The following is a 21,815-nucleotide window of genomic DNA, read 5'->3' as shown; positions in this document are numbered from 1 at the left end:
TTCATACATTCCAAGTTCCAGTTATTAATGGATGTTTGCAGCTGTTTCTTCTCATTTTGAGTAGTGCCACATCAGCAAATTAAGGTCCTGAAAGCTTTACTCCATCCACGTCATTAAAGTCGACTCTACTTTGAGTAGGCAGGTCTTCCCCAGTGTTCTTTTCAGTGCCTTCCAACTTGGGGGGGCTCATCTTCCAGCCTATATCAGACAGTGTTCTGCTGTTATTCATAAGGTTTTCACTGGCTAATGCTTTTCAGAAGTAAACTGCTGGTTCCTTCTTCCTAGTCTGTCTTAGTCTGGAAGCTCAGCTAAAACCTGTTCTCCATGGGTGACCCTGCTGCTATCTGAATACCGGTGGCATAGCTTCCAACATCACAGCAACATGCAGGCCCCCACAGTGTGACAAATTGACAGACATGTAAGTGCTATTTATGTCTCCCCTTTATCAATGTTGAAACTGAGGCTCAAAGGAAGATTAGGTAGTTTATCCAGTGCCGATGAGTGTAGGAGCCAGAATCCAAATGCAGAAAGATGTGGCTCCAGAATGGTTTCTACCTAATATATTATACAGAATGAGATATTAAGATGTTCAGAAGAAAGAAAAAAAAAAAAAGACAATCTTCATCAGCATTCTGTAATTGTTTCTTTAGATTATTAAACACATTTATATATATTGTTGTCAGTTGCTATCGAGTTGGCTCTGACTCATTGTGACCTTATGTATAACAGAGTAAACTGTTGCCCAGTCCTGTGTCATCTTTATGATTGTTGGTATGTTTGAGTCCATTTTATGGCTATCGTGTATATCCAGCTTTTATTAAGGGTTTTCCTCATTTTCACTGACCTTCTACTTAACAGTCACAATGTCCTTTTCTAATTATTCATCTTTCCTGATAACATGTCCAAAAAGTAACCAAGTTGAAGCCTTACCATCCTCGCTTCTAAGGAGCATTTTGGTTATATTTCGTCTAAGATTGATTGTTTGTTCTTCTGGAAGTCAATGGTATATTCAATATTCTTTGTCAAATACAATTCAAATGCATCAACTCTTCTGTCTTCCTTTTTCATTGTCCAGTTGTTGCATGCATATGAGATGATTGAAAAGACCATGGCTTGGGTCAGGCACACCTTAATCATCAAAATGACATCTTTGCTTTTTAACTCTTTAAAGAAATCATTTGAGGTAGATTTACCAAATAACACTATGTCATTTGATTTCTTGACTGCTGCTTCCGTGGACGTTGCTTGTTAATTCAAGTAGAATGAAATCTCTTCCAACTTCAATTTCTTTCTCCATTTATCATAATGTTTATTGGTCCACTTGAGAGAATTTTCATTTTCTTCAAGTTCAGGCATATTCGTACTTAGGACTATAGTCTTCAACCCTTATCAGTAAGTGTTTCAAATCATCTGTATTTTCAGTAAGCAAGGTTGTCCCATGTACATATCACAGATTGCTAATGAATCTTGCTCCAACCCTGATGCTATGTTCGTCTTCATATAGTGATACGTAGATATATAAAAAAACAAAAAAAACCAAACCCGTTGCTGTCTAGTCGATTCTGTCTCATAGCGGCCCTATAGGACAGAGTAGAACTGCCCCACAGAGTTTCCCAGGAGTGCCTGGTGGATTTGAGCTCTCAACCTTTTTGTTAGCAGCCGTAGCACTTAACCACTACACCACCAGGGTTTCCATGTAGATATATAGTATATACTAATATATGTATGAAGCTCTGGTGGTGTAGTGGTTAAGAGTGCAGCTGCTAACCAAAAGGTCAGCAGTTCAAATCCACCAGCCGCTCCTTGGAAACCCTATGGGACAGTCCTACTCTTCCTTGTAGGGTTGCTGTGAGTCGGAACCGACTGGATGGCACCTAACAACAACAATAACATACATATAGTATATATTCTATGCCATAGAATATATGCTGTATACACACACAACATATATAGTATCTATAATATATATAGCATATATTCTATGACATAGAATACATTATATATATAGATTTCCCCCCACACATCTGTCATTTTGTTTTACCGTGGAAGTTTGCGTGTTGCTGTGATGCTGGAAGCTATGCCACCAGTATTCAAATACCAATAGGGTCACCCATGATGGAGAAAAGACTGAGGTTGTCAAGGATTTCATTTTACTTGGATCCATAATGAACACCCATGGAAGCAGCAGTCAAGAAATCAAAAGACACATTGCATTGGGCAAATCTGCTGTAAAATACCTCTTTAAAGTTTTAAAAAGCAAAGACGTCACCTTGAAGACTAAAGTGTGCCTGACCCAAGCCATGGTGTTTTCAATTGCCTCATGTTTATGCAAAAGCTGAACGATGAATAAGGAAGATTGAAGAAGAATTGATGCTTTTCAATTGTAGTGTTGGTGAAAAATATTGAATAGACTGTGGACTACCAAAAGAAAAAAAAAATCTGTCTTGGAAGAAATACACCCAGAACGCTCCTTAGAAGCAAGGAAGGAGAGACTACATCTCACATACTTCAGACATGTTATCAGGAGGGATTAGTACCAGGAGAAGGACATCATGCTTCTTAAAGTAGAGGGTCAATGAAAAAGAGGAAGACTCTCAATGAGATGGATTGACACAGTGGCTGCAACAATGTTATGCTCGAACATAACACCTTTTGTGAGGATGGCGCAGGACCAGGTGGTGTTTCCTTCTGTTGTACACTCTGTTGTAACTTTGAGTTGGAACCAACTCGATGGCACCTAACAACAACAACAACATATAGAATATGTATATATTCTATGCCAAGAAATATATATGCTGAACCCTGCCCTGGTGGCACAGCGGTTAAAGCGATTGACTACTAACCTAAAGGTTGGCGGCTTGAAATCAGCAGCTCCCCGGGAGAAAAATGTGGCAGTCTGCTTTGTGAAGATTTACAGCCTAGGAAACCGTATGGGGTCATTATGAGTCGGGATGGACTCGACAGCAGTGGGTATACATATGTAGACTATAATATATACTACATATAATATCCGAAACCCTGGTGGTGTAGTGGTTAAAAGTTCAGGTGCTAACCAAAAGGTCAGTAGTCCAGCTCTGCCAGGTGCTCCTTGGAAACCCTATGGGGCAGTTCTACTCTGTCCTATCGGGTTGCTATGAGTCGGAATTGACTCGATGACAACGGGCTTGGCTTGGGCTTGGTATATAATATATATACTATATAAGTATATATTCTGTGCCATAGAATGAATATATACATTAGTTTCTAATACCAGGACAATATTTCTCCACAGAGCAAACCAGGCACCTTTTAGGGTCTTCTTCCAGATTCTGGGGACCCTTATCTGTTTGCTGTATGATACTCTTTCTCCATTTCCTCTAAGCTGGGATGTCTGCTTATTGGTTTGAAGGCTTTATCATGAATCACACAGTGTTCTCAGATCCTACTTAAAGAGAATAATTTAAACTCTTCTTGATGGGTCTTACCTGACAATGGATCTGCCATTGAACAAGAAGTTGTATACTAAACCACTCCCTATTAAACATTCTCACAGCAGCAATAGCATCGAGGATATTATTGTTTAAAATAATATATTATTGTTACTGTGGTATATGTAATTGTGTGATATCTTTTTTGTGCATTGAAACAGTGATGATAATTTCCACAGTTTGTCTTTAGCAGCAGAAAGACCTGGATTCAAATCTTAGCTTTAACTCTGAACTCAAATTTCTTTCTGTATCTGATAAGAATAATATAGTTATCTAAAAAAGTTACTAGGAGGGTGAGATGAGATGACTATATGAAGTACTTGGTGCAAATTATATGTTCACTGTTCCAGTGAACTTCTTGCTGATTAAGTTAAAAGAAAGCAACTGAAGGAAAATAAGAGAAAGCTAATTATGTTAATGTAGTTCCTTGAAAAATAAATTTTGTTTCAAAACTGTCCAAAATTGGAAATAATATTCAATTACAAAGATATATCAGATGCTTACAAAGCAAGAGCTTTATTTCGTTTGAAATAAGGACGTGTCTGTGGCCGTGGCAGAGGACCTGCTTTTTATTTTATTGGATTAGATTTAATTCCATTATTAAGAACACCAGTTCCTGTAAATGTTAGTGCAGCTACCTGTTTGTATTTCTTTGAGTGAGGTTCTTAATCAGTCTGCATTTTAATTTCCTCATCCTTAGAAATAAGTCCACCTTCCAAATTTTTTTTTTTTTCCAAATAGATGATTCAGGAAATAGTCGCCCACCAAGGTGGAACTCCTTAAAAGTTCCAAGTTGCAAAATCTCCATCTAGTGGTGCCTCAAGGCAGGCACACCACTGAGGTGGTCCATTTGGCATCAACACAAGTCTTTCTCTAATGAATTCTTCCTTACTAAATATTCCATCTGATAATGTGTTATCAGTATAATTTCAGTGTCAGCCATTGCTTGTAGTCATCTTTGATGTAGGATCATAGTCTCACAAGAAGAAAATGTGCTGAATTTATTAACAAGGTTTAAGGGTTCTTTTTTTTTTTAAAAAAGAGTGAGCTCTATTTATTACATCTTCATTTTGATCAATGCTGTGCAATTCTCCTTAAAAATAAATGAATTTTGAAGTCAAGGAACAATACAGGTAATAAAATAAACACCTTAATATGAACATTAAAATTTATGAATCTAATTGTTGGTTTAATATTGGATTTTTCTACCAATTAAAAATTTATCTCTACATAATCTGAAATAATTTCAAGCTGGTATTGTATTATCTCAGAGGATTTTATTTTTCAAGTGTATTAAGTATCACCCATCCCTTGCTCCCTAGGTTCTAAAACCTATATCCCTGTTCTAATTCATCAATTGCAAACCAAAATATTAAAGAATCTTTTTGAGGAGAGAAATATAAAAGACTATGTATATGATTTGGTCCAGTTCATTGACTCTGTATGTAAGGAAATATATAGGAAACAAACCTGCCATCCAGCATATTTCTAATTTTATCACATAGCAAATTGACCCCATTCCAAGCTCCATTTTTGCACGCACTGTCCCTCTTTTTTAAATATGCTACATCTGAGGTTGTAAAAATAGTCTCTAGAAATTATTTTTACCTATGAAAAACTACTCAACTCTAGTTCATTATTAACTTTGAACTAGAAAAAATATTCAGAGTGATATTTTATTATCAGGCCTTTGTATGTATGTGTGTCTGTGCGTGTGTGTGTATGTATATTCCTAAAATTCACAGATTTTATGCATGTGGATACAATGTAATAAATTAGGGGGACTCATAAAAAGTCCTTTAAATCAGTTCTCTAATTTTATGAATGAGGAAGCAGGATCCAAGAGACATAGAACTCCACAGATACATTGTGAAACACTTTCTTTGATGAACATAATCATTAAAGGTGAGTTCAAAGCAACACTTTTTAAAACAAGAAAACAAATCCAAGATTCTGTTTTAAAATTATTTTCAGAGAATTTATACTCAGTGCCATATATAACCCAAAAAACCAAACCCAGTGCCGTCGAGTCGATTCCAACTCATAGCGACCCTATAGGACAGAGTAGAACTGCCCCCGTAGAGTTTCCAAGGAGCACCTGGCGGATTCGAACTGTCGACACTTTGATTAGCAGCCGTAGCACTTAACCACTATGCCACCAGAGTTTCCAAGTGCCATAAATAGCTTAATGGAAATCAGTATATTCTTCAACATGCATCAGTCAGCGTTATAAAGGATACAACTGTAGCAGTATTTGTAACAAACGCAAGGCTGTAATGATTTGAGGATATTCTCATTTCTTTTTTTTTTTTTTTATTTCACCAGAACAATGCTAACCTTCAATTGTATTGATCTAACATTTGTATTTGAACCAAAGCATATATTGAAAATATTGGTATCCTATTGCTTCCATGGTGATTGATGTTGTCAAATGTCCATATGATTGACTATGTACAGATAGAGACAGGCACATATAAATGTTCAGTGTAGCCATCATTATATGTAATTTCCTAATATGTATTCTAATTTGTATTTTTAAAATTCTTTTCATCTGGTGTTTGTATCATTGTATCACGTCATAATATTTCCTTTTTCTTATTTATATTTGTATACATTTGTCTATGACCATTAGCTGTTCTATGGAAAATGTTAAATAAAAAATATAGTGATAGATATTTGAGAACTTATAATAGGAGTAAAATATACTACTACCTTTAGACACTTTTTTGCATTAATATATTTCCTATTAAGCAATACAGTATTATTTAAACATATGTTGTATTGTTTCAGAAACAATGAAAAAATATATTTGAATTGACACATATCAATCTGAATTCCACTAAAAATATAAGTGCTATACAAATTCATAAGTTAAAAAATGCTAAGAAACTTTCCTTTTTACTATTATATTATTTTAAACTTTTCAAGTGAAAAGTTAGGGGGAGAGTCTTGCCTTCAAAAGACTTTTTATCAGATACGAATTGTTAAAAAAAAAAAAAAGAAAATTTAGGTAGTAAGTGTATTTGGATAATTTTATTTTTCATTTAAATAAAAGACGTGATGTTTGATAATTAAATGCTCCATAGATCTTTAAATTGGTTTTCAAAGTAAATAAAATTGACTTTATTGTCCAAAAGGAAGATCTCTTCCACCCTCTGCTGATATGTACATGCAACTGCAGGTTATGTTTTTTTATTACAAAGCTGGGTTTTTAGTAAAGAAAATTAAAATGTAAGGCAAATCCAGTCATTGTAATATTTAGTAAAAAATGAACTATTGTAGGAACACACACTGTGGATATACAAACAAAATGTAAACTGATTTATCTGATTCGCTTACCGGTCTTAAAATGAATATCTGTAATGGCATTAATTTATTACTAATGAGAAAGTCATGATAGCACATGCTTCTAAGTCATCATATAACTCAAATTTATTATATAACTCACTGTATAAAATGATAGTGACCTATCATTTTTTATTATAGGAATATTGAAACATCAAAAAATGGTGAAAAACCTGGGGTAAATGATTTGTGTCTGACATACCACTGACAACATTTTTTGATAAGTTGTTGTATGTTTAAAAATGCGAGAGTTTTCTGAGAGAAAGAAAACAGTATGTAATAATAAATCTAGATAGAATTCAAGCTGTCAGGAAAGTAAATCTCAATTTATGAACAGATACAGTTTGAAATGAAAGTCACATAAAATATAAATTCCAACATTAAAAATTTTTAAATATAAATTTTAATGATACATGGAGAATATATTGACGTCGTCAAGGATTTCATTTTACTAGCATTAGCCATCTACGCCCAGGGAAGCACAGTCAAGAAATCAAAAGACACATTGCATTGGGCAAATTTGGTGCAAAAGACCTCTTTAAAGTGTTAAAAAGCAAAGATCTCACTTTGAGGACTAAGGTACGCCTGACCCAAAACATGGTATTTCCAATCACCTCATATGCTTGTGAAAACTGGACAATGAATAAGGAAAACTGAAGAAGAATTGATGCTTTTGAATTATGATGTTGGCAAAGAATGTTAATATATCATGGACTTCCAGAAGGAGAAACCAATCTGTCTCTTGGAAGAAATGCAGCCAGAATGCTCCTTATTAGCTAGGATGGTGAGACTTCATCTCAGGTGCTTTGAATGTATAATTAGGAGGGACGAGTCCCTGAGAAGGACGTCATGCTTGGTAAAGCAGAGGGTCAGTAAAGAAGAGGAAGAACCTTAAGAAGATGAATTGACACGGTGGCTGCAACAATGGGCTCAAACATAGCAACAATTGTGAGGATGGCACAGGACCAGGAAGTGTTTCATTCTGTTGTACGTAGAGAACCTATGAGTCAGAACTGACTGGACAGCACCTAACAACAAGAACAATGTTAAAATGAAATATAATGAAAAATACGAAGTTTTTATTTCATTTTAAGGATTCATAGCACTTGTCATATGTTTTATTTATTTCAATACTTTGTGTTAAAAACATAAAACATTTGAAGAGGTTATTAAAATACTCAGAATTGACAATATGTATTTTCCCATGTTTAGTCAAATTGTTTTTAGAAACAGTTATTTTCCCACATGCCCAGTTATGTTCTCCTCCTCCTTCCCAGAGGCAACCACCATTATTAATTTTGGTGTAATTCACAAAGTTGCTTTTAGCATATTTGCATGAACATGTCTAATCTTTCCACATTCTGTAATGTTTTTTGATAGGCCATATATTGCTGTATTTCTTTAAGTGAATTTATTCATTTTGCTAATAAAAGTATATCATAAATGCTTTCTCATTGTTGTTGTTAGTTGCTGTTGAGTCGATTTCAACTCATGGTGACCCCATGTGTGCACGGAGTAGAATTTCTCTCTAGTTCTCAAGGCTGTGACCTCTGTGGCACCTCTAAATGGGTTTGAACTGCCAACCTTTTGACTAGTAGTAGAGTGCTTAACCTTCTGTAACATGCAGTCACCCAGGGACTCCTTGGTTATTGTTAAAACTTCTTATTACAGCTAACATTAAAATTCCCATTGATGACAGCCCCAACCCCACTGTCAACACTTTGGAGTATATTCTTCCATATTTTTCCTTGTGTATTTTCAAACATATATATCTACAGAAATAATAAGAAGAAGAATTTATTAAGTTATCTTAATACATTTATACTTTACCTAAAAGGATATAGCATATCATTTAGCAAGTTGATCTCATTACTACTGAATGCCTCAGGAATATTTTTCTATGCCTGTTCATATCTTTTGTTCATATCTTTTACTTTATAGGTTTATCTGTTGCATATTATGCTGCAATATAAATATATCATTTTTTTAAAATTCCCTAACTAATGGGCATTTATATTATTTTCAGTTTTCACTATTATGAACTATCTCTGAATGTCCCCATACATATTTTTTTTTGTGCAGATGTGTATCATTTAAGGGTAAATACTGAGAAGTAGAATTAGTTTTTAATTTGATATTTTGATAAATAATTCTCTAAAAATGACTCAGAGAATTTGGACTTCTTCGTAAGTATGTCTAAGTACCACTTTTTCCACCTAACTTGATATTATTAAATTTTAAAATGTTATGGGTGAAACAGTATCTTGTGGTTTTTCCAGATTAATAATGTGGTTGAATATCTTTTCATATGTCAATTAGTGATTTATATTTCCTCTTCTGTGAATTTCCTGTTCATATTTTTTGCTGTCTTTTGTGTTTTTTCTTTCTTGTTGGCTTAGAGGAGTTCTTTGTGTATTCCCTGATAAATAATGCATTAGAATATGTTTTTATATATTCATTGATGATTTGTATTCTTTAATTGTTTATATTTCTAGTTCATTTATTTTTCCTTTGTGATTGTACTCCTTCCTTCTTCTCTCTCTCCTTCCTCCCTCCTTCCCTCCTCCCTCCCTCCCTCCCTTCCTCCCTTCCTTCCTCTGTCACTCCCTCCTTTCCTCTGTCCCTCCCTATTCCAGATATAAATCCTTTGGCTATTTTGTATGTTGCCCTTGAGTACTTTGTAGATGACTGTCACGTAGGTACAGAAGTCCATCCTCTTGTCAGTTGGTGTTCCAGAGCTTCCCAGTGGTATCCATTTAAAACTAGTCTCCTTTGGATACCACATCCTTGCTTAAAGTTTTTTCTCCTGTCCTATTATGCTTCCCTTCCTCCCTTCTCCTTAGAATACTTTGCCAATAAATGACTTGAACAAGATTTACTTACCAGTCTCTGCTTCTGGGAAACCTAACCTTGTACACTAAGAGCCCTGGTGCTGAAATTGTTAAGTGCTAGACTGCTAACTAAAAAGTTAGTGGTTTCAACCCACCCAGCTGCTCTAAGGGAGAAAGACCTGGTGATCTGCTCCCATAAAGATTATAGCCAAGAAAACCCTAAGATTACCCTAATGATTGCTGTTGTTGTTAGGTACCTTTGAGTTGATTCTGACTCATAATGACACTATGCACAACAGGAAGAAACACTGCTAGGTCCTGTGTCGTCGTCACAAGTGTTGCTATGCTGGAGCCCCTCCTTGCCCTTCATCTCACTGAAGGTCTTCCTCTCTTTTTGCTGACCCTCTACTCCACCAAGCATGATGTCCTTCTCCAGGGGATGGCCCCTCCTGGTAACATGTCCAAAGTATGTGAGATGAAGTCTTGCCATCCTTGCTTCTGAGGCGCATTCTGGCTGTACTTCTTCCGAGGTATATCTGTTGGTTCTCCTGGAATCCATGATATATATTCAATATTCTTCTCCAACACCATAATTCAGAGGCATCAGTTCTTCTTTGGTCTTTCTTATTTATCATCCAGCTTTTGCATGCATATGAGGTGATTGAAAATACCATGGCTTGTCCTCAAAGTGACATCTTTGCTTTTTAACACTTTAAAGAGGTCTTTTGCAGCAGATTTGCCCAATGCAATATGGTGTTTGATTTCTTGACTTGTTTCCATGAATGTAGATTTTTATTCCAAGTAAATTGAAATCCTTGACAACTTCAGTCTTTTCTGCATTTATCACGATGTTGCTTATTGGTCCAGTTGTGAGGGTTTTTGTGTTCTTTATATTGAGCTGTAAGCTGTAGTCTTTGATCTTCATCAGTAAGTACTTCAAACTCTCTTCACTCTCAGCAAGCAAGGTTGTGTCATCTGCATATTGCAAGTTGTTAATAAGTCTTTCTCCAATCCTGATGTCCAGTACTTCATATATTTCAGTTTCTCAGATTATTTGCTCAGCATACAGATGGAGTAAGTATGGTGAAAGGGTACAGCCCTAATGTACACCTTCCCTGATTTAAAACCATGCAGTATCCCTTTGTTCAGTTCAAACGACTGCCCCTTGGTCTATGTGCAGGTTCCTCGTGAGTGCAGTTAAAAGTGTTATAAAATTCCCATTCTTCACAATGTTATCAATAATTTGTTATGATCCACACAGTTGAATGTTTTTGCATAGTCAATAAAACATTGGCAAACATCTTTCTGGTATTCTCTGCATTCAGGCAAGATCTATTTGACATCAGCAATGATCTCTCTTTTTCTGAATCAAGCTTGAATTTCTGGCAGTTCCCTGCCAATGTACTGCTGTAACCGCCTTTGAATGATCTTCAGCAAAATTTTAATTGAGTGTGATATTAATAATATTGTTCAATAATTTCTGCATTCTTTTGGATCAGCTTTCTTTGGAATTGGCACAAATATGAATCTCTAACAGTCATTTGGCCAGGTGTCTGTCTTCCGAATTAATTTGCATAGACAGTTGAGCACCTCCAGAGCTGCATCTTTTTGTTGAAACATTTCCATTGGTATTCTGTAAATTCCTGGAGCCTCATTTTTCACGAATGTCTTCAATACAACCTGGACTTTTTCCTTCAATACCGTTGGTTCTTGATCATATGCTGCCTCCTGAAATGGTTGAACGTGGACCAATACTTTTTGGTATAGTAAATCTGTGTATCCATTCCATCTTCTTTTGATGCTTCCTGAGTTGTTCAGTATTTTGCCCATAGAATCCTTCAATGTTGCAACTTGAGGCTTGAATTTTTTCTTTAGTTCTTTCAGCTTGAGAAATGCCAAGCATGTTCTTCCCCTTTGATTTTCTAACTCCAGGTCCTTGCATATTTCATTGTAATACTTTACATTTTCCTCTTGAGCCGCCCTTTGGAATCTTCTGTTAAAGCCAAGAAAAGTCAATGGGACAGTGCTACTGTATCACATGGTTTCACTATGAATTGAAAATCAACTTGATGGCACCTAACAATAACAACCTAGGACACTGAAGAATTTTGTTCCCTTAAAACGTTCAATGCTTTTAAGCCAAACCAAATTTTCCAATATAGAATATGATTATGAAAAATAATGCAACTCTTCTTTATTTACAAAAATCGCATATTTTCAAATGTATGCTCTTCTCTTTAAAGTTGTGTATCTATTCTGTTGACATAGCCACAGTTTAACACATTTTTCAAATTTCCCTTTTTGGAATCATGTTCAAAATCTGAAGCACAGTCTTTGGATATTCATAATTTGTTCAGTTCTTTGCTTCTTAGAGACAAAATTATTTTGTTGACAGTGAAAAAATTATCCAGGCCTGTGTAGTTAGAAAGGTAATCAACATGGTGAGTAATATTTTGGGTCAAAAACAAGGCATGGTTGAATTGAAAATATTTTTTAGAGATAAGATTAAAAAAATGTTTGTAATATTGACTACCTCACTGTTTATTCAGTGACATATTGGTGGTAGTAACATTTCCAAGCCCCATTGAGGGTATTGAGGCATCTAATAGCTTTCCTGCCCTGTCTAGGATTGGCTCAGGAAATGACCAGTACTGAGTGTACATGTAGAAGCAGTAGAACTTCCAGCTCTGAGAGGCTGGGAAAGCTAAACTAAAATATGTGTGTTGTAGACAGCACAAGCATGGTTAGCTGTTCATGACAATACCTTAAGTTACTGAGCATTAACCATGGCCTACACTCTGTTTATCACTCAGTTTATCAGAGCCTAAACATTTGTTTTCAGTGGAAATCTGGTTGTTTCCATTAAGTATTTAAGAAGATGAGTAATTATTATAGTATTTTTTTCATTAGTTAAATCCTTTCAATACTTGCTAAAGAGATATGGAACTAAGTCACTGTTTTATTTTTAAATGCTAATCCAAGTGCAAATACTTAAAAAAATTCAAGAAACATTTCAGTATACATAAATTATTAAGGTATTTCAATAATAATGTAAATATCTTGACATTAATGCATAGAAAGCCATAGGTTCACAACTAACTGGAAATCATTAGGTTTGATAATGCTCTAATTAGAGCAAAATCTTCAGTGAGCATTAATTGGAATAAATGCTGCATTATATAAATGAAAAATCACAACATTAAGAGTGAGATTATAGGGAAAAATTGTATTATTCATTGTATCCACTTTGGAGAATGTAGGCTGAGAGAAAAATGGACATTTTTAATTTGTGAAGGCTTTCAAGAACTAAAATGTCTTTGTTTATATTTTAAGCTTTCTTTACCATAAGCCTTGCAAGAATACTTAAATGTTTTGGGAGGGGTTCACATACAATTTAATTTATACTCAGATTCAGTGATAGCGATTAAACAAAAATCTTACAATGAAAATTTGTCAGGGTTCCTATCTTTTGGAACAAACTTCAAATATTTATAATTGCCTATGAAAGAAAATATTTTCCACTTTTGTTGCATACTTCTTCAAGGAAATAAAAATATTTTATTTTATCAATTCTCACTGTATATACGGAAGGCTGGAAACCCTGGTGGCATAATGGTTAAGAGCCACGGCTGCTAACCAAAAGGTCAGCAGTTCGAGTCCACCAGGCGCTCCTTGGAAACCCTATGGGGCAGTTCTACTCTGTCCTATAGGGTTGCAATGAGTCAGAATTGACTCAACAGCAATAGGTACGGAATATGGAAGGCTGATATCATGGAGAGTTTGTCATTCATGTAGTATCTGTTAGTCTTTCCGAAGATTGTTTCAGTTGGTAAAACAAACAAACATAGCCTGATTCAGGTTGACAAAGAAGGTGTATACATCACGTGTACAGAATTAAGTAAAATTGAAAAAGTAAAACAAAACAAAATAGGAATCCAAATCATGGTACTCATAGTACAGCAAGACTGACGGACAACTAGGAGTTTTGAGGTGGAAGAGTATGTAGGCCCTCAGCAGCAAAAGCTTTTGGCTTTTCACTTTACTGAAAGCAGTATATACCATGCTGTTTATGAGTTAACTGTGTAGTTAGATAAGGCTTGGTTTCTTCTTCCTGTTTATAATTAAATGAGTGACATTGAGCAAGTTACCTTTCAACTGTAAAATGTTGATAGTAATTAATGTTACCTACTGCTAGAGTTATAAGCATTAAAAGAGATGATATATGTAAAAGTACTTGGCACATCATAGCCAAGCACTTCCTTCTCCCCCATCATCATCATCATCATCATCATCAAAATTATAATTGTCATCATCAGTGGCTCATACATTTTCTGTATTTCTACTTCTCTCAATGTGTATTTTCATATCTCTCAACATTACCAAATAGCTTAGCTTTTATTTAAGTCTGCTTCAAATCATAAGGCGCCCTGGTGGCACAGTGGTTAAGTGCTTGGCTGCTAACTAAAAGATCAGTGGTTCAAACCCACTATCCGATTTTCTGGAGAAAGATGTGACAGTCTACTACTATAAATATATGCAGCTTCGGAAACGCAATGGAGCAGTCCTATCCTGTCCTATAGGGTCACCATGAGTCAGAATCAACTCGACGGCAGTGGGTTAGGTTTTTGATTCTTCAACTCATAGCTGTGGCTTCCTCATAATTTTAACTTATGACCCTACTCTATGTCCTTCGAAATTTATTTCCCTTTACCAAGGGTGCGATCATTTCTAAACTTCCCAGATCGAACTCTAAGGGGAGGAATCCATTTCAATTATTTTTTCTTTGGGCGAGGATTCTATGATCAGGCCATACCATAGGCTAGTATGGTATTTTATCAAACTCACTTCAATAAATTGTTGGGTCATTTAGTGCAAGACATGCCTGTATAAGGCTGCCCTTCAAAAATTTGGGGTATTTAACCCACAGAGGCAATTGTCATGGCTAATGCATGCCTTGTTCATGTTGTTGTTAGGTGTGGTCCACTTGGTTCTGACTCATAGTGACCCTGTGTACAATGGAACAAAACACTGCCTGGTCCTGTGCCATCTTCACAATCATTGTGATGTTTGAGCCCACTATTGCAACTACTGTGTCAGTCCATCTTATTGGGAGTCTTCATCTTTTTTACTGACCCACCACTTTACCAAGCATGATGTCCTTTTCCAGGGACTGGTCACTTGTGATAACGTGTCCAAAGTACATGAGACGAAGTCTCACCATCCTTGCTTCTACGGAGCATTCTGGCTGTACTTCTTCCAGGACAGATTTGTTCATCTGCCTACTGCCTCTAAATTAGTGGCAACATGCAGTGGAGGAGAAGGGTCGAAGGACCTTAGGATAGATACTGTTCGTTTGGGTTTCACTGGCTAAGATTCTGATTGATTCCTTAGCACAACTGGAACTTAATATATGAATCCTACTGTGTAGTGTCAATTATATTTAAGTTTATATTTGTATCTTAAAGCCATTGTAATAGGAATGTATTCTCATTTAGAGATTGTGTTAAATTGTTTTTAAATAATTGTGTTTGTCATTTTTATAAGTCTCTTAGTAAAGAGGGGACAAAAGTCAAAATTAAACAATTTACCACAATTATAGAACCAGTTGTGAGTTGTAATGGTGGGCCTTGAATAGAGATATATTGTGTTTCCCAACCAAAACTCCTTCAAGTAAACTTTAAATATTTTTGGCAACTGTCAAATTTTTGTATCATCATAAAATTTCTTTCTAAGTTATTAGATCATTTTGCTACTTACAAATTAAAAAAATAATAGTCAGAATTTTATTTTTGTCTTATTATAAAAACAAATCTATGTAATATCCTGAAAAAAGTGTATTTTGTCTTTAAATGTTTTATTTATAATTGAACTTTATTGATTTCATTCTTTTTGTTTTAATGTTTATCAGGCTGCGAAGTTGACTATCACAGTGCAAGCCTTGGAGTCCCAATGGGGGACTCAGGATCAAGACGATCTACCCTGGTCTCCCGGTTGCCAATATTCAGAAGAAGTATTAGCAGAAGACATGATTCTCTTCCTTCTTCACCCTCCTCCAGTAATACAGTTGGTGTCCACAGTTCACCTTCCAGCACTAACTCAAGCTCAGGTAGTACAGGTAAACGCAGAAGCATATTTCGTACTCCGTCCATTAGCTTCCACCATAAGAAGGGGAGCGAACCGAAGCAAGAATCTACCAACCAGAACCTTAGTATTTCAAATGGTGCTCAACCTGGTCATGGCAGTACGCAAAAACTGAATTTAGAAGAGCATGTTAAAACCAGGGGAAGACATTCTGTTGGTTTTAGTAGTTCACGAAATAAGAAGATAACAAGATCTTTGACAGAGGATTTTGAAAGGGAAAAGGAGCACTCAGCTAATAAGAATGTTTTTATAAATTGTCTAAGTTCTGGCAAAAGTGAGGGGGATGATTCTGGATTCACAGAAGAACAAACTCGTCGTTCTATTAAATACTCAACAAGAAAGCTACTTCCTAAATCTTTTTCATCTCACTATAAATTCTCTAAGCCAGTACCACAGAGCCAGTCCATTTCATTGGTACAACAGTCTGGATTCTCATTGGAAATTACACAATACCAGGAGAAAGAACCTGTATTAGTAAGGGCTTCTCCATCTTGTTCTGTGGATGTAACAGAACGGGCAGGAAGCTCCTTACAATCCCCTTTGCTTTCTGCTGATCTTACCACAGCTCAGACACCTTCAGAGTTTTTAGCCTTGACTGAAGATTCTGTGTCTGAAGCGGATACATTTCCCCAAAGTGGAAGCCTGGCATCCCACTGTGACAACCTTGGCCACAATGATTCTACCTCTCAGATCTCTCTCAATCCTGCTGCTGTTACAAAGACAACAATAGAACTTATGGCAAATGTTCCCTGTGCAAGTGTGTCTCCTGGGAAATACAGATTAGAAGGTCGATGTAGTACAGAATCTAATTCCTTACCTGAAACCCCTGCTGCTAACCAGAAGGAAGTGTTATTACAAATCACTGAACCACCTGTTATGGATGTGAATGACTCAAAGATTCACCTATCAATAGATAATCAAAGAGAAGAAAATATGGTGTTACAAAATGGTGAAACAATGTTGGGGACAAGCTCCCCATGGAAACTTGGATTTTATGAGCAACATAAAGCAGTACCGGAGCATGTTAAAGGGATCCATCCTATTTCAGATTCAAAGATAATACCCTCTTCTGGCGATCGTCATATTTTTAACAAAACATCATGTGGTTATGAAGCAAATCCTACCAAAGGTATACTGATTTTCTTTGTACACTATTGATATGAACTAATTTTCATTATAATTTACATTGTTTTCTTATTCCATCAACGAACAGAAACCACATTTTCATAGTTTTCACTCTGTAATATTCTTTCCCTATTTATAAGTTTTAAATATTCTCCCTGTTTGATTTTAAGTTTACCTCAATTTTATTATTCAAAAACTAATTCAACAGTATTCTTCTTAGTTGTGCTATCCAAATTCTGACCCTCAGAAATTATTTAGCACATTTACTAATTATCAGAATAAAATGGAAATGAAATTAATTTTATTTGCAATGTTACTATATCTTAAAGGAAGACTATCTTTTTAAAAGTTCATTATAGAGGTATTGGTATTTCTTAGTTAATGAAATGGATATATTCCAGCCAAAATCACTAGCAAATAAATTTGTATGATTTAAATTCCATTTTCTAGTTCCATGATGGTTTCATTGTTAAATAGGATCCATAGTTTGGCATAAATATTCTCTACCTCGTGATACAGTAGAATTGCAAGCATGTAAAATATTGGGACCTGGAGACCCTGGTTATAACCCAGCTTCTGTCATTAACTAGCTCAATCACCTTGCACACTTCCTCTTTAGTTTGAAAAAAAAAAAGGGGGGGGGCTTGAATTACTCCCTTCTGGCTGCAGAAGACTCTGTAATGTAACATAAAATTCAGTTTGAGAAAATTATTGAATGAATACCACCTACTGGGCTGTTTTAAGGAGCTCTGATGGTGCAATGTTTAGCACTTGGCTGCTAACTGGAAGGTCATCAGTTCAAACCCACTGGCCACTCCGAAGGAGAAAGATGTGACAGTCTGCTTCCATAAAGATTACAGCCTTGGAAACCGTATGAGGGCAGTTCTACTCTGTCTTATAGGGTTGGTATGAGTCGAAATTCAGTTGAAATTGACTCAAAGGCAACAGGTTTGGTTTTTTCAGGTGTCTTAGTTATCTAGTGCTGCTATAACAGGACTATCACAAGTGGATGGCTTTAACAAAGAGAAATATATTCTCTCACAGTCTAGGAGGCTAGAAGTCCGAATGCAGGGTGCCAGCTGTAGGGGAAGGTCCTTGTCATCAGTCTTCCTCAGTCAAGGAGTCTCTCAGCACAGGGACCCAGGGTCCAAAGGACATACTGTTCTCCTGGCTCTTGTTTCTTGGTGGTATGAGGTCCTGTGTCTCTCTGCTCAATTCTCTTTTATATCTCAAAAGAGATTGACTTTAGACACAACCTAATCTTGTAGTTTGAGTCCTGCCTCATTAAAACAACCGCAGCTGATCCCACCTCATTACCATCTTAGAGGTAGGATTTACAACACATAGAAGAATCACATCAGATCACAAAATGGTAGACAGTCACACAATACTGGGAATCATGGCCTAGCCAAGTTGGCACACATTTTCGGGGAACACAATTCAGTCCATAACATCTGGCCTGTATTAGACATTATATTTTTGGCTTGCTTCCCTATTACTATTATTGCCACTGCTGCCACTTGTAACACTCATTGTCTGCTGAGTGGTTATTATATCCTATATATTGTTCTGTGCACTTTGCATACTGTCTTAGAGTTCTCTAGAGAAATGGAATCAGTGAGATGTGCATATGGATATATAGATACAGATTTCCTTTGAGAAACTGGCTCATGAGACTGTGGCAAATCCAAAATTATTAGGTCAGGTGGCAGGCTAGAGACTTCTGCAGACTTGTGTTTCAAAATTTGTATGTCAGGCAAGAGAAAAAGTAAAGAGAGCAAGAGTTCTGGCAAAATGTCTATGTATAGTCAGAAGGTAGAACACAACTAAGGAAACTCCCTTTTTACTCTTTTGGCTTTCAGCTGATTGGTTGAGGCCCACCCACACTATGGGAAGTAATCTGCTTGAGAGCAGATTAAGGCCAACTGTTTTAATCACATGTAATTATAGCAACAAGATTAATGTTTTAACAAATAACTGGGCATCATAGCCTAGCCAGTTTGACACAAAATTGACCATCGCTCATGTATCAATTCATTTAACCCTCAAACGATTGATTGAAATTGCTACTACTATTATAACTACTTTTACAGGTGAAGTAACTGGAACAGAGATAGGTAGAGTAAATTGTCCAAAGTCACAAAGTTAAGTGATTGAATTGGATACAAACCCCACGTAGTAGGTGCTAGTAAAACCAAAACCAAACCTGCTGCCTTTGAGTCAATTCCGACACATAGTTGCAGAGTAAAAATGCACTGCATAGGGTTTTCATGGCTGTTACCTTTTGGAAGCAGATCACCAAGTCTTTCTTCCAAAGCAGTTCTGTGAGTTCAAACTGCCAACCTTTCAGTTAGTGGACATGTGCTTAAGCATAGGGGCCACCTAGGGACTCCTTTTGTTGTTGTTTTTTGCCTTTGGGTTGATTCTGACTCATAGTAACCCTATGGGACAAAGTAGAACTGGCTCATAGGGCTTCCAAGCCTATAATCTTTACAGGAGCAGATCTCTATGTCTTTTCTCCCACAGAGACACTAGTGGGTTCAAACTGCTGACTTCAGTTTGCAGCCAAGTGCTTAACCACTGCTAGGCACTAGTATAGTCCACATTTTATAAATGTGAAAACTGTGGCCCAGGGATCATACAGCTGGGAAGTAGCACAAACAAAATTACAGCTATCTGAACCCAAAGCTCAGGCTCTTAATGAATACACTGTACTATAGGCCATGACCCTGGCTTTCCTAACACAGTAAGAATAATACAAAAATATTAAATGAAATTAATAATAGGGCAAATGATGTATTATTGTGTCAAGAAGAGTAGGATTATATGATTTATCTAACTGGTCCCATCATAAACATGGGTAATTTTAAAGTTTTAAATGCATGAATTAATTTTCTACTTTTTTCAAGCTGTCTCGATATTATATTTTCCACAATTGAATCAAGATGATTTTTAAACAACTGCCTACTTTTTTCATTTTTTGAACTTGGTTGCCTTGCCTATACTCTTGGCTTGAGTTACACCTGTTTAGCTTTTTTTTAATAGAAATGTACTTATAAGAATGATGATGATTGTTTTCCTTTCTGTTTATACTTAATATGAGCCAGAAAAGGTGCTAAGTAATTTACATGCAGTATTTTATTTAATGGAAAACCTGGTGGCGTAGTGGTTAAGTGCTATGGCTGCTAACCAAAAGGTTGGTAGTGCAAATCCAGGCACTCCTTGGAAACTCTATGGGGCAGTTCTACTCTGTCCTATAGGGGCTCTATGAGTCAGAATTGACTCAATGGCAACATGTTTGGTTTTGGTTCTTTAATTTTATTTAGTCCTCATAAAAATTTTAGGTGGTAGTTAATAATACCTAAGATTTAGCATTAAGTTAAATAATTTCATGAGGTCACATTGTCAGCAAATGGTGGATCCCAGATCTTGTTTAAAAATGATGGCTTCCCTCAAGGTCTGATTGAATACTGTATATATTTACTTCTGTGGAAACTAGAGAATGATCACAGTTATCTTGCTGACTAATAATCTGTTGACTAGGATCCTAACTGTAAGCCATTTAATACACTAAAGTAATTCCACTGAATTTGACAACCAGTTACTTTTTCCTGGACATTAGCTATTTAGCCATTATCATCTACAACTTGATAAAATTGTAACACAGAAGGGGACATACGCTGGTAACATCAATAAGGAAAAGATGGTAGTATAGTCTCCTTTATTTTGTGGAGTATTTTCCTGCTATTCATGAGGATTTTAAAATTCTGTGTTTAAAATTTTAAAAATAATGATAAGTAAGTGCATTTTCTGCTTTGAGGAGTTGGTATAAATGCTAAATTTCATAATATCGTGTTAATTCTGTATCTGTTATGAAGCATATTTAAGCCACTGTACTTAATACACATCTGACTGTATTAGGTACAAAATTAGATCATGATTAATAATGGAGTGTCGAGTTCTCTGACAGTTTTTTATTCATTGGCTTAACAAGTTATTTGAAAAGAATTGCCATTCATTGAACTAATCAGTTCTGTCCAGAAGTCTTGAGATCAACCAGTAGATAAGCCTAAACAGGACAATTCATTCACTCATTTTTTTCATTCATTCAAAAATATTTGTTGTTTTTAGCACAGTTTTAGGCACTAGGGATATAAAAAAAAAAAAAAATCAGACACAAATTCCCACATTTGTGGAGCTTACATTCTATTAGGGAGACTCAGAAAATTAATACACAAATAAATTAATTGTCATTTTGTGATAACTACTGAGGATGTGCTTAAAGAAGAATAAATAATTAGGTTGGGGTGGGGTGGGGTTGTAGTTTGCATTTTTAAATATAAGTAGGATAGTAACCAGTGAGAAGTTAACATATTAACTAGAAATTTGAAGAAGATCTAAGAGTAAGCAATACAGATATTTAACAGAAGAATATTCATTGCAAAGACCTAGGGGCAGAAGCATGCCTGTCACGTTCCAGGAATAGCAAGAAGTCTGATGTGGCAAGAGCAGAGTGAAAGAGGGGAGGATAGTAGAAGATGAGGTAGGAGGAACTATTAGAAAGCTGTTGCATTAATCTGGAATCCCTGTGTGTTAAAAATAGTTAACACAGTTGGCTGTTAGCCAAAAGGTTGGAGGTTCAACCACCCAGAGGCATCTTGCAAGAAAGGATTGGAGATGTACTTCTGAATTATCAGCCACTGAAGACCCTACGGAGCACATTTCTACTCTGAAACACATGGGGTCGCCATGAGTCAGAATTGACTTGATGACAAATGATTGTTGCATTAATCAAGCCAAGAGTTGATGGGGCTTGGACTAGGATATTAGTTGGAGATGCAGTGAGAAGTGATCAGATTCTGGATACATTTTGAAAGTAATAAGGATAAGATTTGCTTATATGATA

At 35.9% G+C, this 21,815-nt stretch overlaps 1 protein-coding gene across 6 annotated transcripts in view; it reads left to right on the top strand.

Moving 5' to 3' along the window:
- The window catches only part of CCSER1 (coiled-coil serine rich protein 1), a 1,577,476-nt gene that overhangs the window by 165,554 nt on the left and 1,390,107 nt on the right, over nt 1-21,815 (top strand). For all 6 annotated transcript variants that reach the window (XR_007517628.1, XM_049885715.1, XM_049885716.1 and 3 more), the window contains one exon: nt 15,552-16,913. Coding sequence is in view for 5 of the 6 variants with exons in the window: in XM_049885715.1 (XP_049741672.1) it covers nt 15,593-16,913 (1,321 nt within the window). In the remaining variant the exon portion in view is untranslated. The remainder of the gene's footprint in view (nt 1-15,551; nt 16,914-21,815) is intronic.

This window comes from Elephas maximus, chromosome 5, assembly GCF_024166365.1.
Source record: "Elephas maximus indicus isolate mEleMax1 chromosome 5, mEleMax1 primary haplotype, whole genome shotgun sequence".
Taxonomy (NCBI): domain Eukaryota; kingdom Metazoa; phylum Chordata; class Mammalia; order Proboscidea; family Elephantidae; genus Elephas; species Elephas maximus.
This window is presented reverse-complemented; position numbering and strand designations above follow the sequence as displayed.